Consider the following 14,175-nt stretch of genomic DNA (forward strand, 5'->3'; position numbering starts at 1 on the left):
CAGTCTCAGCCTCTGCCTCCCTCCAGTCTCCCCCCAGTCTCAGCCTCTGCCTCCCTCCAGCCTCCCCCCAGTCTCTGCCTCTGCCTCCCTCCAGCCTCCCCCCAGTCTCAGCCTCTGCCTCTCTCCAGCCTCCCCCCAGTCTCAGCCTCTGCCTCCCTCCAACCTCCCCCCAGTCTCAGCCTCTGCCTCCCTCCAGCCTCCCCCCAGTCTCAGCCTCTGCCTCCCTCCAGCCTCCCCCCAGTCTCAGCCTCTGCCTCCCTCCAGCCTCCCCCCAGTCTCAGCCTCTGCCTCCCTCCAGTATCAGCCTTTGCCGCCTCCCCCCCGCATGCGCAGATCTCCGGTCTGCATTAGAGACACTCCCACGCTCCTTATGAATCCACTTACCTGCTCCAGTGCCCGCCGCCATCTTCCTGGCTCACGTGAGTATCCTCTTCTGACACCGGCTTCCATCACGGCGTCCTCCGCGGCGTCCTGCTGTGAGCTCTGCATGTGACGTCCACACAGCAGTGGACGCAGCACAGAGGAAGGAGCTGATTGGCGCGCGCCTGTGACCCCGGAAGTGCAGGCGCCGGCAGTTCCGGGGTCAATCAGCTCCCTGTGCTCGGCGGCCACAAAAAAAAAAATGTAAAAAAAAAAAAAAAAAATTTTTTTTTTTTTTTTTTTTTTTTGCTGCCAGAAGGTGCCGCCCCTCACAATCTGCCGCCCTAGGCACCGGACCACGGGTGCCTAATGGTAAATACGGCCCTGCCTTCCATGCTACCCTATATCCTTTGCAACCGAAAATGTCATTTTGGACTTTTTGAAGAAATTTCACTACTCTACTGACCCCTCAAACCAGCCGAATACCTTTTACAACTCTGATATCTCTCTCATCAGCAAATGTATTTGGTGTCATACAGACCAATGATGGTTGTTAAAGTGGTTGTCTCGGCTTCTTCAGGAGCGCAGCACCCCCGACAAGGTAGGAAGTCTGGAGCGCTGTGCTCCTGAAGACCGACAGTTCAGGCCAGCGTTATGGTGGAACGTTGCTCTCCCCCAGGCCGATTACATAGACCCTGAAGGTGGCACAAGCTCTATATCTAGGTAATCGACCACTTCTGATACTGTAGAGATGGCTGGTAAACTATAGAATTAAAAGTCCCCGCGGACTCGACAGCGCGGAGGATTTTTAATAGGAGCTAAATTGCAAAGTTGCTTGTTTTTTAGAAGCATTTTACAAATTTTAGCCACATAAGAACTTGAGACAACACCAATAAAATGCAATACTTTTGTTTGTAACCTTTAAAATTAGTTAAATGAGACATTTCATGGACTTATGGGGTCTTCACACCATCAGAAACGTCAGGCATGAGAGCTTTTAATTTTCAATGATGCATAAAAATATATAAGGAGGGAAAAATTTGTGAAAAACTTTTCTGACAAGACCTATAGATCGCTCTAAAGATGCCAGTAGTAGGGGGTAGAGTTGAGCAAAAAGATCTGTAAGATCCTGGTCCAGTATCAATTTTGGTACTCAATCGTGGCCAGAGTCCAACAAACAACCCCCCCTAAATTCCTGTAGAGGAGCGTCCACCAATGCAAGAATCCCATGTGTGCTGGAAACGCTGAACTCTGCCCACGGGCTGGAGCTGCGGCCACACTCACCGGTTCAGATTTCCTTCATAAGAAACCTTTTAGAGTTTGTCAGTTACTTGCACAACTTCCCTTTGTTCAGTATACGGTTTCTATTGTGCCGTAATTGCTTCTAGCAGTTCTAATATACCATGAGGCGCTTTGTTTTACCTGCACATTAATTGGGGAAGGGGTTACTTCTACCCTCATGGATTTCCTAAATGACGCAGCACTGAAGACCTTTTATTTTCTATAAGTGGAGAGGTCCATGGCCTCAGACCCCTAGAGTCTGAGATTATTTCTTTTATCTAATGTGTACGGGGGGGCTCCCCAACTCTTCACTTACAGATGACGTTGGGAAAAGAAGGAACCCGCTAAGGAATTTTATTGGCATATTCTTTTAGGCCAGGGGTCTCAAACTCGGCTGGGTGTATGGGCCGCACCGAGGAAAAAAATAATTTGGGGGGCCGCATTCTTTGCAGGACAAAGTGACATTTTTATTGGTACCATATATATTTTTTTTACACACCTTTTGGATCACTGATTTTCAACATTTTTCACTTATAACAAATGTGCACATTCTTTGGTTAAATCTAAAAAAAAAAAGTCATGCCTTATTTTGTTTTTTTTTTTTTACATTTTATCCCTTTCTTGTAACTAATAGTGTTACAATTATCACTATATAGAAATTTTGGCCAACGTCTTTTAGTAATGTTCCCTATCCTATAGTAATGTGCCCAGCCTTGTCCCCATCCTATAGTAATGACCCCAGCCTTGTCCCTATTCTATAGTAATGTCCCCATCCAATAGTATTATGCCCATCCTTGTAATGTCCCCATCTTTTAGTAATGTCCCAAGCCTTGTCCCCATCCTATAGTCATGTGCCTACCTTGTCCCCATTCTATAGTCTATGTGCCTACCTTGTCCCCATTCTATAGTCATGTGCCTACCTTGTCCCCCATCCTATAGACATGTGCCTACCTTGTCCCCCATTCCTATAGACATGTGCCCACCTTGTCCCCATCCTATAGACATGTGCCCACCTTGTCCCCATCCTATAGACATGTGCCCACCTTGTCCCCATCCTATAGACATGTGCCCACCTTGTCCCCATCCTATAGACATGTGCCCACCTTTGTCCCCATCCTATAGACATGTGCCCACCTTGTCCCCCATCCTATAGACATGTGCCCACCTTGTCCCCATTCTATAGTAATGTCCCCATCCTGTAGTAATGGGTGGTGGTGGCGGGTTGTAAGGTGATAATTTACCGATCGTTCTCGGCTTCCACCCACAGATTCCTGAGTGAAGCTGAGGGGGCAGTCTCTGGCCCCAGATCCACAGTGATTGGACAGATCGGTCACAAGGCCGGTCTCTCCAATCAGAGCTGGGGGCGGGTGAAACTGAGGTCACCCAGCTCCAGCCAATGATCGGTGCTACAGCTGCACTGATCATGGCTGGATTTCAATGTTACAGCCATTTTCAATGGCTGGAACATTACAGTGGCTGTGATTGGCTGTGCGGCGTTCGTCAGCCAATCACAGCCTCCGTAGGTCCGGGGAGGAGACGCCACCCCTCCTGAGGTCCCCTCCTCCCCGAATCTAAGGTATTTGCTATTTGCAATGCAAACAGCGATCGCAGCCACCGGGGCTGCGATTTCACCATGACGTACTGGGTATGTCATGGATCCTTAAGTACCAGGGAGCCATAACGTACCCAGTACGTCATAGGTCGCTAAGGGGTTCATGTGCCGTCCTTCACATACACAAAAAAATAAAAAAACACCATTCTTCTCACCTATCCCGCGTTCCCTCGGCTCCTCACCTCTGCTTCTCGCTGTCTGCAGGCCGTGCCCCCGGTGACTATCGCGGCCCGGTGCAGGGACCGCAGCCACTGGCAGCGATTTATGTCAGATCAGATGGTTGTTTTGCCGGCGCTGCGCGCGCACAGTCCTTGCCTCTGAGAACGCAGCGCCGGCAAAACACTCCTCTAACAAAGTGCAGACAGTGGCTGCGGCCGCGATAGTGAACAGGGGCACAGGCCTGGGGGCCGCACGAAGCAGCCTGACGGGCCGCGTGTTTGAGACCCCTGTTTTAGGCAGTGGGGAGATTAGCTGCTGCTGGAGGGATTGAAGGTTGGTAGGGTCTTGAGGGAGCAAAGATTGGGGTGATGGGGTCTGGAGGGATCGGAGGGGTGATAGGGTCTGGAGGGATCGGAGGGGTGGTAAGGGTCTGGAGGGATCGGAGGGGTGGTAGGGTCTGGAGGGATTGGAGGGGGGGGGGTAGGTCCTGGAGGGATTGGAGGGGGGGGGGGGGGTAGGTCCTGGAGGGATTGGAGGGGGGGGGGGGGTAGGTCCTGGAGGGATTGGAGGGGGGGGGGGTAGGTCCTGGAGGGATTGGAGGGGGGGGGGGTAGGTCCTGGAGGGATTGGAGGGGGGGGGGGGTAGGTCCTGGAGGGATTGGAGGGGGGGGGGTAGGTCCTGGAGGGATTGGAGGGGGGGGGGGGGGGTAGGTCCTGGAGGGATTGGAGGGGGGGGGGGTAGGTCCTGGAGGGATTGGAGGGGGGGGGGGTAGGTCCTGGAGGGATTGGAGGGGGGGGGGGGGTAGGTCCTGGAGGGATTGGAGGGGGGGGGGGTAGGTCCTGGAGGGATTGGAGGGGGGGGGGGTAGGTCCTGGAGGGATTGGAGGGGGGGGGGTAGGTCCTGGAGGGATTGGAGGGGGGGGGGTAGGTCCTGGAGGGATTGGAGGGGGGGGGGTAGGTCCTGGAGGGATTGGAGGGGGGGGGGGGGTAGGTCCTGGAGGGATTGGAGGGGGGGGGGGGGTAGGTCCTGGAGGATTGGAGGGGGGGGGGTAGGTCCTGGAGGGATTGGAGGGGGGGGGGGTAGGTCCTGGAGGAATTGGAGGGGGGGGGGGTAGGTCCTGGAGGAATTGGAGGGGGTGGGGTAGGTCCTGGAGGGATTGGAGGGGGGGGGGTAGGTCCTGGAGGGATTGGAGGGGGGGTAGGTCCTGCAGGGATTGGAGGGGGGGGTAGGTCCTGGAGGGAGGGGGGGGGGGGTAGGTCCTGGAGGGATTGGAGGGGGGGGGGGGTAGGTCCTGGAGGGATTGGAGGGGGGGGGGGGGGTAGGTCCTGGAGGGATTGGAGGGGGGGGGGGTAGGTCCTGGAGGGATTGGAGGGGGGGGGTAGGTCCTGGAGGGATTGGAGGGGGGGGGTAGGTCCTGGAGGGATCGGAGGTGGAGTAGGGTCTGGAGGGATCGGAGGTGGAGTAGGGTCTGGAGGGATCGGAGGTGGAGTAGGGTCTGGAGGGATCGGAGGTGGAGTAGGGTCTGGAGGGACTGGATGAGTCTGGCGGCGCCTCTGAGTACACAGCAGCGCTCGGCTGAGCACCCGTCTCATGGTAGCACACCCTTTTCGTGGTGGGAACATTGCGTTCTACTCTCACAATTAACATTTGTTACCAACTTGCTTTGAGCTTTCAGAGGCCGGACCGCATAACGGCACATTACTGAAACCATTCTTGGCAAGAAGTGTTAGGGTGTAATTTACAGGAAAACATTGCTGGAATAAAGCGTAACAATGCACAATGATTGAATAGAGGACTTGCAGCGTCCATGTATTATTTCACCTCTTAAATGGTAACATTGGCTTGATGGTAAGTTGCCAATCTATTCACCATGGATGTTCAGTACGTGGCATCTCATTGTAACTTGAAAAAATAAAATAAAGAAATCTTTCTAATGTGAGTAGTAATAAAATAGAATAAACAGTTTGGACATGAAGGTAAGAAGCGTGGCCAGTATTCGTTTATATAAAGGGAAATAGATATATTTTACAAAGGGACTTGCTGCTTTCACTTAAAAAAAAAAAAATCTGTCAGCAGCTAATGCTATGTAATCTGACAGCTGCATGATGTGGGGGCAGAGAGACTTATTCCAGCGATGTATTACTTTGTTTACTGGGTGCAGCAGTTGTGATTAAAATCAGTTTTCTCTATTGTAGAGCTCTGAATACAGAGCTGTTTAAAGCTCTGTCCACATCACTGATTGGCAGCTTCTCGTGTTCAATGTTAATTGATACAAAATTGCTAATTAGTAGGGTGTGGAGTTGGACCAGGAGACGCAAGACACCTAGTCCTGTAGTGATAATCTGAAAAAACATTGATTGTATTTAAACAATAAAGCACAGCCTAGTAAGTGACACATCTCAGGAATCCGGGTCTCTGCTGCTCTGATTACATATGGAAAAACCTGCTGACAGACTACCGTGTAAGCCTCATTCAGACTTATTTTTTGTTTGTTTGTTTTTTTAATGGGTGGAAGAGGGATTTAAAAAACGCAATAGGGTCTTATCCACAAAAGTGAATGATATACAAAACAAAATTTGCTCACTCTTTTTCGTTTAGTTAACCACCACAACACAAGATGTTTAGTATAATGGGACAGCTGCTGCAGAATCTACGGACCGAGGGTACAACGATATCAGGATATAGGGAATTGTGGCTGTCTCCGCGCTGCTGTTTGATGTCATTATAAAGACCAGGATACACAAGCTGGATTTGATGTGGTTTATGGTGAACGTGTTTCGAAGTGTTCCACACTTCTTCAGCACAAACACAAAATCAGAAACGGTTTATTTTGCAATTCTATTGTTTCCAAGTTTGTGTTGATTTGAACCGTTCTTGTGATCTTGTTTTGCCTTTTCAAATCAAAAACGTTTTTGATCTCGCAACGTCCATTATTACTGCATTGTATTGTCACTCTGTGCTGAAGAAGTATGAAACCCTTCGAAACGTGTCCATAATAAACCACAATCTATCCAGCTTTGTGCATCCTGGTCTTTCTAATTACATTGACAGCAGTGCGGAGGTAGCCACGATTTCCCTGCACCCTTACTGGCACTTATCAGACAAAATCTACCTTGGAAAACCAACCAGAGACCATGCGTCTTAGATGACCAGTCCAAGGCAGGCCCCCAATGACTTCACCCTGGTCTTCTAGACTGATCGGTCTCTCTTTTTGTGTATAGTGGAGACCTCTCAGTCTAGGGAAGCAGGAGGGCAGAAAGTATCAGGGACTTGCCTTAAGGCCGTTTTACACGCTGCAATATCGTGACCGATGCGTGCGTACCCGCCCCTATCGGTTGTGCGACATGGGCAAATCGCTGCCTGTGGCGCACAACATCGCGCGGACCTGTCCCACTACTTACCTGCCTAGCGACGTCGCTGTGACCGGCGAACCGCCTCCTTTCTAAGGGGGCGGTTCGTTCATTGTCACAGCAGTGTCACTGAACCGCCGCCCAATAGAAGCGGAGGGGCGGAGATGAGCGGGACGTAACATCCCGCCCACCTCCTTCCTTCCTCATTGCAGGCGGCCGCAGGTAAGGTGAGGTTCCTCGTTCCTGCGATGTCACACATAGCGATGTGTGCTGCCGCAGGAACGACTAACTACTTCGTACAACGAGCAGCAGCGATATTCGAGAATAGGGGGGCATGTCACCGATGAGCAATTTTGACCGTTTTTGCGACGATTCAAAATCGCTCATAGGTGTCACACACAAAGACATCGCTAAAGCGACCGGATGTGTGTCACAAATTCCGTGACCCCAACGAGATCGCTTCAGCGATGTCGCAGCATGTAAAGCGGCCTTTAGACTAGTCATCTGACACACAGTCCCCATTGGCTTTTCATACTATGTTTTCTCTGAAACGCTGCAACATTTCAGAATTAAAAGGAATCTGTCAGCAGGTTTTTACTGCCTCATCTGACAGCAGCATGATGTAGAAAAAGAGACCCTGAATCCAACAATATATCACTTAGGCTAATATTCACATTTCCGTTGTTTTAAATCAGATCCATTGTTTTTAGCTGTCAACTGACGCAACTGATGGGTTATTTCACAGGATTCCATTCACAGGAATCCTGTGGAAAAATCGGATCCGTTGCGTCCGTTACATCCATTGTGCGTCCAGTTTTTGACGGATCCGTCGTGATCCGTTTGTGTTTGGGACAGCCCAATGGGAGTGCCAAACATGCTGGGCGTGCTCCGTATAGCATGACGGAATCCAGCACTGGATAACGTTGTGTGACGGATTACCGCAAAATCCAGCACCATAGACAACAATTATACCTCTTGACGGATGGTGACGGAATCCTGCGGAGTGCGGGTTTTTTTGCCGCTCCAGTGTTACATTTAGCGTTGCTTCCGCTTGACGGTCAGTCAGTAAACGACCGATCCGTCATGCGGTGGATGCAACGCAAGACATTCCATCGTTAATAGAAGTCTATGGTGAAAAAACTGATTCCTGCAAAATATTTTGCAGGATACCTGAATTCCTCAAGGCGACGGATTGTGACGGAAGCAAAACAACGGAACTGTGAACTTACCCTTAGATTACTGGGTGTAGCCATTCTGACACTACATCAGAGTTTTAGGTTTAGCAATGCAACAGAGCTGAGAAAATGAACCACACCCACACAAGGCTCTCTATGTACAATGTCTATAGACAGTGAGTTGCTATTCAGTGGGGGCTTGGTGAGAACAGTGCAGTCCAGGTAATGATAATCCCAGGTGATAAAACCTTCACTATAAGTAAACAGCACATAGGAAAATGAATGACACATCATTGAACGCTGTGTCGGCGTTAATCTCCTGCTGTCTTCAGATTACATAGTAAAACCCTGCTGACAAATTCCCTTTAAACTTCCACGGTTCCATTTGTACAGTGTTTTGGGCAGCCCTAATCTGTCTGGGTCCCTACTTAAAAAAAAAAATAAAAATAAAATAAAATGTGAGAATAACCCTATAAACCACGTATTTTTGCATTAGGATTTAATTAGAAATTTCTGTGTATGGCTGTACATAGCACAGTGCAGGAACGTCAGGGTCTGTAAGCGTGAGCATTTGCAAATGAGCTGCTAGACTGAGTTATATACAACATTTTGGCCTCTGTCCAGCCCAAAAATGTCCTTTTGCTTTGACCATAGCTGCAGGATATGATATAAAATTTAGCTTCAGTATCCCTTTAACTGTTTACATCTGTCACAATTGGCATGCCGAATGACATTATAGTGCAATATCCAGTTCTAGGCTTTCTAATAGGTTGCAGATGTACGATTTTACCGGGTACTGACGTGTCATTATTTTATTTTTTTTTTTTTCAGCGCCATGGAAAGTCATTCCCTTCTGAATCCAAACCTTCAGCAGGGAGAAGGAGTCCTCTCCAGTTTCCGCACCACTTGGCAAGAATTTGTAGAGGATCTTGGATTTTGGAGAGTTCTCCTCCTCCTCATTGTCATCGCCCTACTTTCCCTAGGGATTGCATATTACGTCAGCGGGGTGCTGCCATTTGTGGAGAATCAGCCAGAACTAGTTCACTAGAGAAGGAGCCGCGCTTGCTTGCGAGTCCAGCTTCTGGATCCGTTCCGGCGCAGCGCTGACTGTGGGTGCTGCACTTCTGGACTGAACCACTTTACGTCACCCAACTTCTCATTACATGATGGGACATTTTCAGAAGGTCTATGGAAAGGTTTCTCCACATTGAAGGACATTGGACGCATCCTATTTTTACCGTGCATTAGGTGGAAGAAGACTCTCATAGAAGAAGTCTTGCTACCATTTCCTATTCATATGGAGGATATTTAGTTCCTTTAACTCCGCAAGAACGGCCTTGAGGAAGGATATCACGGTTTCCGAAGGTTTTCATTAACATTTCATTCCCTCTTTCGTCCTTGGTCTCATGACCTGAAGTGTTACGTTATTCATCTTCCTGTCCTACTTTCTTATTAGATGTCTGTTTTGTCACCTAGTTTCACTTTTCTTTCTGTAATATTGGGATATTATATAATTCAAGACGTTACAAGACATTTAAAATATGCCAATTTTTGGCAAAACAGAGGGGGAAAAAAACAACTTGTATTACCAATTGTATCCATACAGGCTTACTGCCATGGCTGTGGAGTTGGAACCAAACTTCGACTCTATTTTTCCAACACTCCGACCTGAGGCTGAAGAGTTGTCCCCAAACAGCGAATCTTCTATACACAGACTAGGCGCTAAGAGGTTGTGATCCCCAAGTTCCTTTATTGGAACTAAAGAGTACTGAGCATGTGTGACCACCGCTCCTACAGGAATAAATGGTGCAGTGGTCGCACATGCTCACTACTGCTTCACTAATACAGAAGATCTTAGGTTGTTGTCTCTGGCAGCGGGATCCCCAAGGATCGTACCTTTTACCATTTATCGTGATGAGTGATTTGTGTTTATTTAAGGGACGACTTTTAATAGAGAGACTTTATATTTCCTGGCCCAAGTCAATACTACTCCGTCTCTAAGGCTATGTGCCCACGGGAGCTCGCATCTGTGGATATATCCTCAGGTTTCCCGCAGCAGCTCCCCGGAATACAGCAAAATAGCTGCGGTAAACCTGTGGACATTCGTGCGGCTTACCTGTGGAAGTCCTGGCCCTATCTTCATGGTGGAGGGCCGGGATTTCCACAGGTATTTCCGCATAAATAATTGACATGCAATTACGTGTGGCTGTGGGACATCCGCAGCATATTCCGCAGCCGTACATACCCAGCATGGACACAGCACTCCCCATGTCCCATAGGATATCATGGGGAGTGTCTGTACTTGTGGATTTATCTAGAAAATTCAGATAAATCCGCAGGTTTTCCACGGCAAAATCCGAGGGTACAGAGTTTCGTGGGCACATAGCCTAAGGCTGGAGCCACACTTGTGAGTCTCGCATCACCCGGCACGGCTGCACACTCTCCGGACACGAGCATCTCAGCTGCATAGAAATACATGTAGCTGACCTGCTCCTGTCAGGAGAGTGCGAGACTCGCGCAAGTCAATTGCAAGTGTGACTCCGGCCTAAATCAGAACGTCTGTAAATAGAATTCCCACTAAGGACCAATTTACCAAAGTGATTACGCCAGTTTTTGTAATGTAAAATATTTTATTTTCTGCAAAACAATCACGAAACTACGCAAAAATGTTGCAACTTATAGCGGCCAGCTCGGTAAAAGCAGATGGTGCATGGATGCGGGCGTAGCAGCAAGCGGTCATCAAGTAGTCTTTTCCCTGGTGGGCGCCTTGCTACAAATGCTACCAGTGATGAGTGAGCACTACCATTCTCGATTCTCGTAACTAGTGATAATCAAGTACTACCGTGCTCGGATCTAGTAACGATCAGTTAGTTGCTCGTACGGGCGCGACTCGAGTACCGAGCGTAATGGAAGTCAATGGGGAACTCAAATATTTTTCTGGAAGATGTTCCAGAAAAATGCTCATTGACTTCCATAATACTCCGTACACGAGTCGCGCCCGACCGAGTCTCTAACTAATCATTAGTAGATCAGAGCACGATAGTACTTGATCATCACTAGTTACGAGACCCGAGCATGGTCGTGCCCATCCGACCATACAACTGCTCATTATGAGACCCCGAGCATGGTAGTGCTCACTCATTACTGGTAGCATTTGTAGCAAGGCGCCCACCAGGAAAAAGACTCCCCAAATAAATTAAGTGACGGTCACCTCTTAATCAATCTGGTGAATCATACCCCATCATGCCCCCTTCATTAAGACTAGCGCGTACAACAACGCCAGCCTTAATAAATCGGCTCATATGTTAATTAGCCAGAACTGTATGTCTCTGGGTTGTCCATCTTTCAGGCAGAATGAGAGGTCACCGGTTCTGTACGGCAGGGCTTCTAGACGTGAATGCTCAGGTTTGTCAGCTGCCAACGGTATGATGCTCTATCCACGGAGTGCCATTAAGAAGAATCTGTAAAAAGATATGGCATAATGTAGTTATGTCAGCTCAGAGTTTGATCAACCTTTTTTATGTTTAATCTTCTTTTTTTTTTTTTTTTAAAGTTTTAAGCAAAGTTTTATATGTAACCATACATAGTAAACAATTCAAAGCGTAAAACTACAAGTCAACATAACTTTTGCAAATGGATCATTCCTTTAAAAAAAAAAAAAATGTCTGGAACTTTTTTTTTTCCAAAATCCGGTCAAGATTACAAAATGGTATAAAATGAACGTTACGCTCTTATTTAAATCCCTGCCTTTTCACGTCTGCTACTCTGGTGGTCCCCATTGATTATGACTTTCATGTGACCACTGCAGCCAATCAGTGGTCTAAGTTTTCATGCTCATCAATGATGGATATGCCATCCTTGCTGTAGCACAGACCAGGACCACCGGAGCAGCAGTGCGCCTGCTTGATGGGCCGCTCCATTCATTCTTTATAGGGCTGCCGAGCTCTGTGTTTTTTTTGTTGTTTTTTTTGTTTGTTTTTTTAAGCAGCCTTATAGGGAACAATTGAAGCATCTGTTGGCCATGTGCCCTGCTCCTCCATTGTAACAGGGATGCAAGTGCGCAGGTGTGATGATCGGTGCAGGTCCTTGTGGTCAGACCCCGACCACCTAAAACCTGTGTATAGGTGATAAGGAGTATTTCGACTAAAATAAGTTTAGTATTATGGTGATTTGGGTGCGGATAGAGCTCTCGGCTCAAGCTCTCATCTGCACACGTGCCGCCTCTAGTCTATTGACGACCCAGCAGCAGACTTAAGGAAAATGGTGTCTGGAGGTGGTGCGTGCAAAGATGAGATCTCGGCCTGTCATTGAGCCGGCATGCGCAGATTCTGGCCGCCATTTCTTTGAAGCCCGCACTGCCGACACCTTCAGAATGGCCCCGTGCCTCACTGCCCTAAACGAGCAGCCGCAGCCCGCGGTGAGCATCTTGGCCTTCCTCTGCACCACCCGCAGCATTGCTGTACTCAGTCCCTCCCCGGTAAGCCACCACCGGATTATAAAATGGACCCTATATAATCTTTTTCTCTAAAGTTGGGGTGCGTTTTATATTCTGGTGCGTCTTATAACACGACAAATGCAGTACTTAAAGTGAGGCAGACCTCCTAGGAGGGCGTTAGAATAATGTCTCCATCTACTCCAAAAATCTACCGGATTTTGATCACTACATCTGCCTCTTTTCTGTACAGTTGGAGTAGCCAGAAATTCAATAGATTTCCTTGGAATTAAACTATTTCTGAAACTTTTTATTTCCTGATAACACATCTTATATTTTTTGTACATAGATAACATTCTGCAGTGTTCATTGTAAGGTATTTACACAGTCACTTTTCTGCTTTTTCTTTTGAGCATTTGTTCATTTTACCCTTTTTTGGGGGGCTTTTTAAATGTGTGTAATTTCACTTTTACTTTTTATCTCCAAGGACAAATCTACGGTCAATAGTTGTATTATAAGGCTGCCCAGTGGCTTAATGCATAAAAATGGTCTATTTTCTACAGATCTCAATCAGATCACTTATAAAAAGTGCCCTGATTGGTTCTGGGGGGGGCAACATTGACCCCATTTTTTCTAAATTAAAGCATGAACAGTTTTTATGTATTAAGCCCGGTACTAGTTTTGTAAGTGGCTTAGTGTGTGGGGCTCGCCTTCCTACTTAATCATATGTAATGGTGCTTAAGTCACAGAAGGTAAATTGCATCACTATGATCTGCAGTCTGATATAACTTGGTAGATAAGAGTCGGTTTGTCAGTGTCTGGGTTGAAATAAATAACTGATTAAAGTTGTACTTTCTGGTGGTGATTGTCTTCCTCTTCCCAGGGTGTTAATGTGACAGCGGGGCTGGCGGTGGGGTTCAAATCATTAGAGAAGCCCCTTCTCTGTCATTGCTGATACAATTCCGTGGCAGGCTAATGGTGGTGGCCTCTTTCGTCAGGATAACAAGAACTCTACAAGAATAGTTGGAAGAACGTGATGAAGAGTTCAAGAAGATTGTTTGGCCTCCAATTTCCCCAGACCTAAGGGTACTTTCACACATCCGGATTTTTGCTCTGCGGCACAATACGGCGTTCTGCAGAAAAACCGCAACCGGCTTTTGTAACGCCGATTGCGGTTTTTTTTTGCATTGACTTACATTAGTGCCGCATTGTGCCGTAGGGGCTTGCGTTCGGTCCGGTTTTTGCCGCATGCGGCAGATTTAGCCGATGCGGCGGCCGGATCGAACGTACCCTGCAACGTTTTTTGCTCCGGCAAAAAACACCGCATCGCGCCGCATCCGGCCGCTGCGGCGCATTTTTCAATGCATCCCTATGGAGGCCGGATGCGGCGCGATGCGGAAAAAACCGCATCCGGTCGCCGCATGCGGTATTTTCCACTGCGCATGCTCAGTAGCATGCCGCAACCGGAAAAAACCGGACCGGCCGCATGTAAAAACTGATGCAAAGGATGCGGTGTTTTCACCGCATCCGTTGCATAGTTTTCACAGCCGGATTGAGCCGCAGGGCTCAAACCGGATGTGTGAAAGTAGCCTAATTGTGATCAATCTTCGGTGTGGACCTTGAAAAACAAGTTCAATCCATGGAGGTCACATTTCCCGACATACAAGACTATAACTTTGGTACCACAGGACACCCTCAGCGATCTTGTGGAACCCATGCTTCATTTTAGTGTCACACTGCAGGCCGACTTAATATTGGCATGTGCTGCTTATATCGTGATTGATTTATTTTATTGTGTGTGTGTGT

At 48.0% G+C, this 14,175-nt stretch overlaps 1 protein-coding gene across 2 annotated transcripts in view; it reads left to right on the forward strand.

Annotated features, from left to right (window-relative positions):
- The window catches only part of ANKRD46 (ankyrin repeat domain 46), a 28,470-nt gene extending 15,252 nt beyond the window's left edge, over positions 1-13,218 (forward strand). For both annotated transcript variants that reach the window (XM_075353070.1, XM_075353069.1), the window contains exon 4: positions 8,769-13,218. In XM_075353070.1, the coding sequence (XP_075209185.1) occupies positions 8,769-8,985 (217 nt within the window). In that variant the 3' untranslated portion in view covers positions 8,986-13,218. The remainder of the gene's footprint in view (positions 1-8,768) is intronic.
- The last annotated feature ends 957 nt before the right edge of the window (positions 13,219-14,175 follow it).

The sequence above is a fragment of the Anomaloglossus baeobatrachus genome, chromosome 6 (genome assembly GCF_048569485.1).
Source record: "Anomaloglossus baeobatrachus isolate aAnoBae1 chromosome 6, aAnoBae1.hap1, whole genome shotgun sequence".
Classification (NCBI taxonomy): Eukaryota; Metazoa; Chordata; class Amphibia; order Anura; family Aromobatidae; genus Anomaloglossus; species Anomaloglossus baeobatrachus.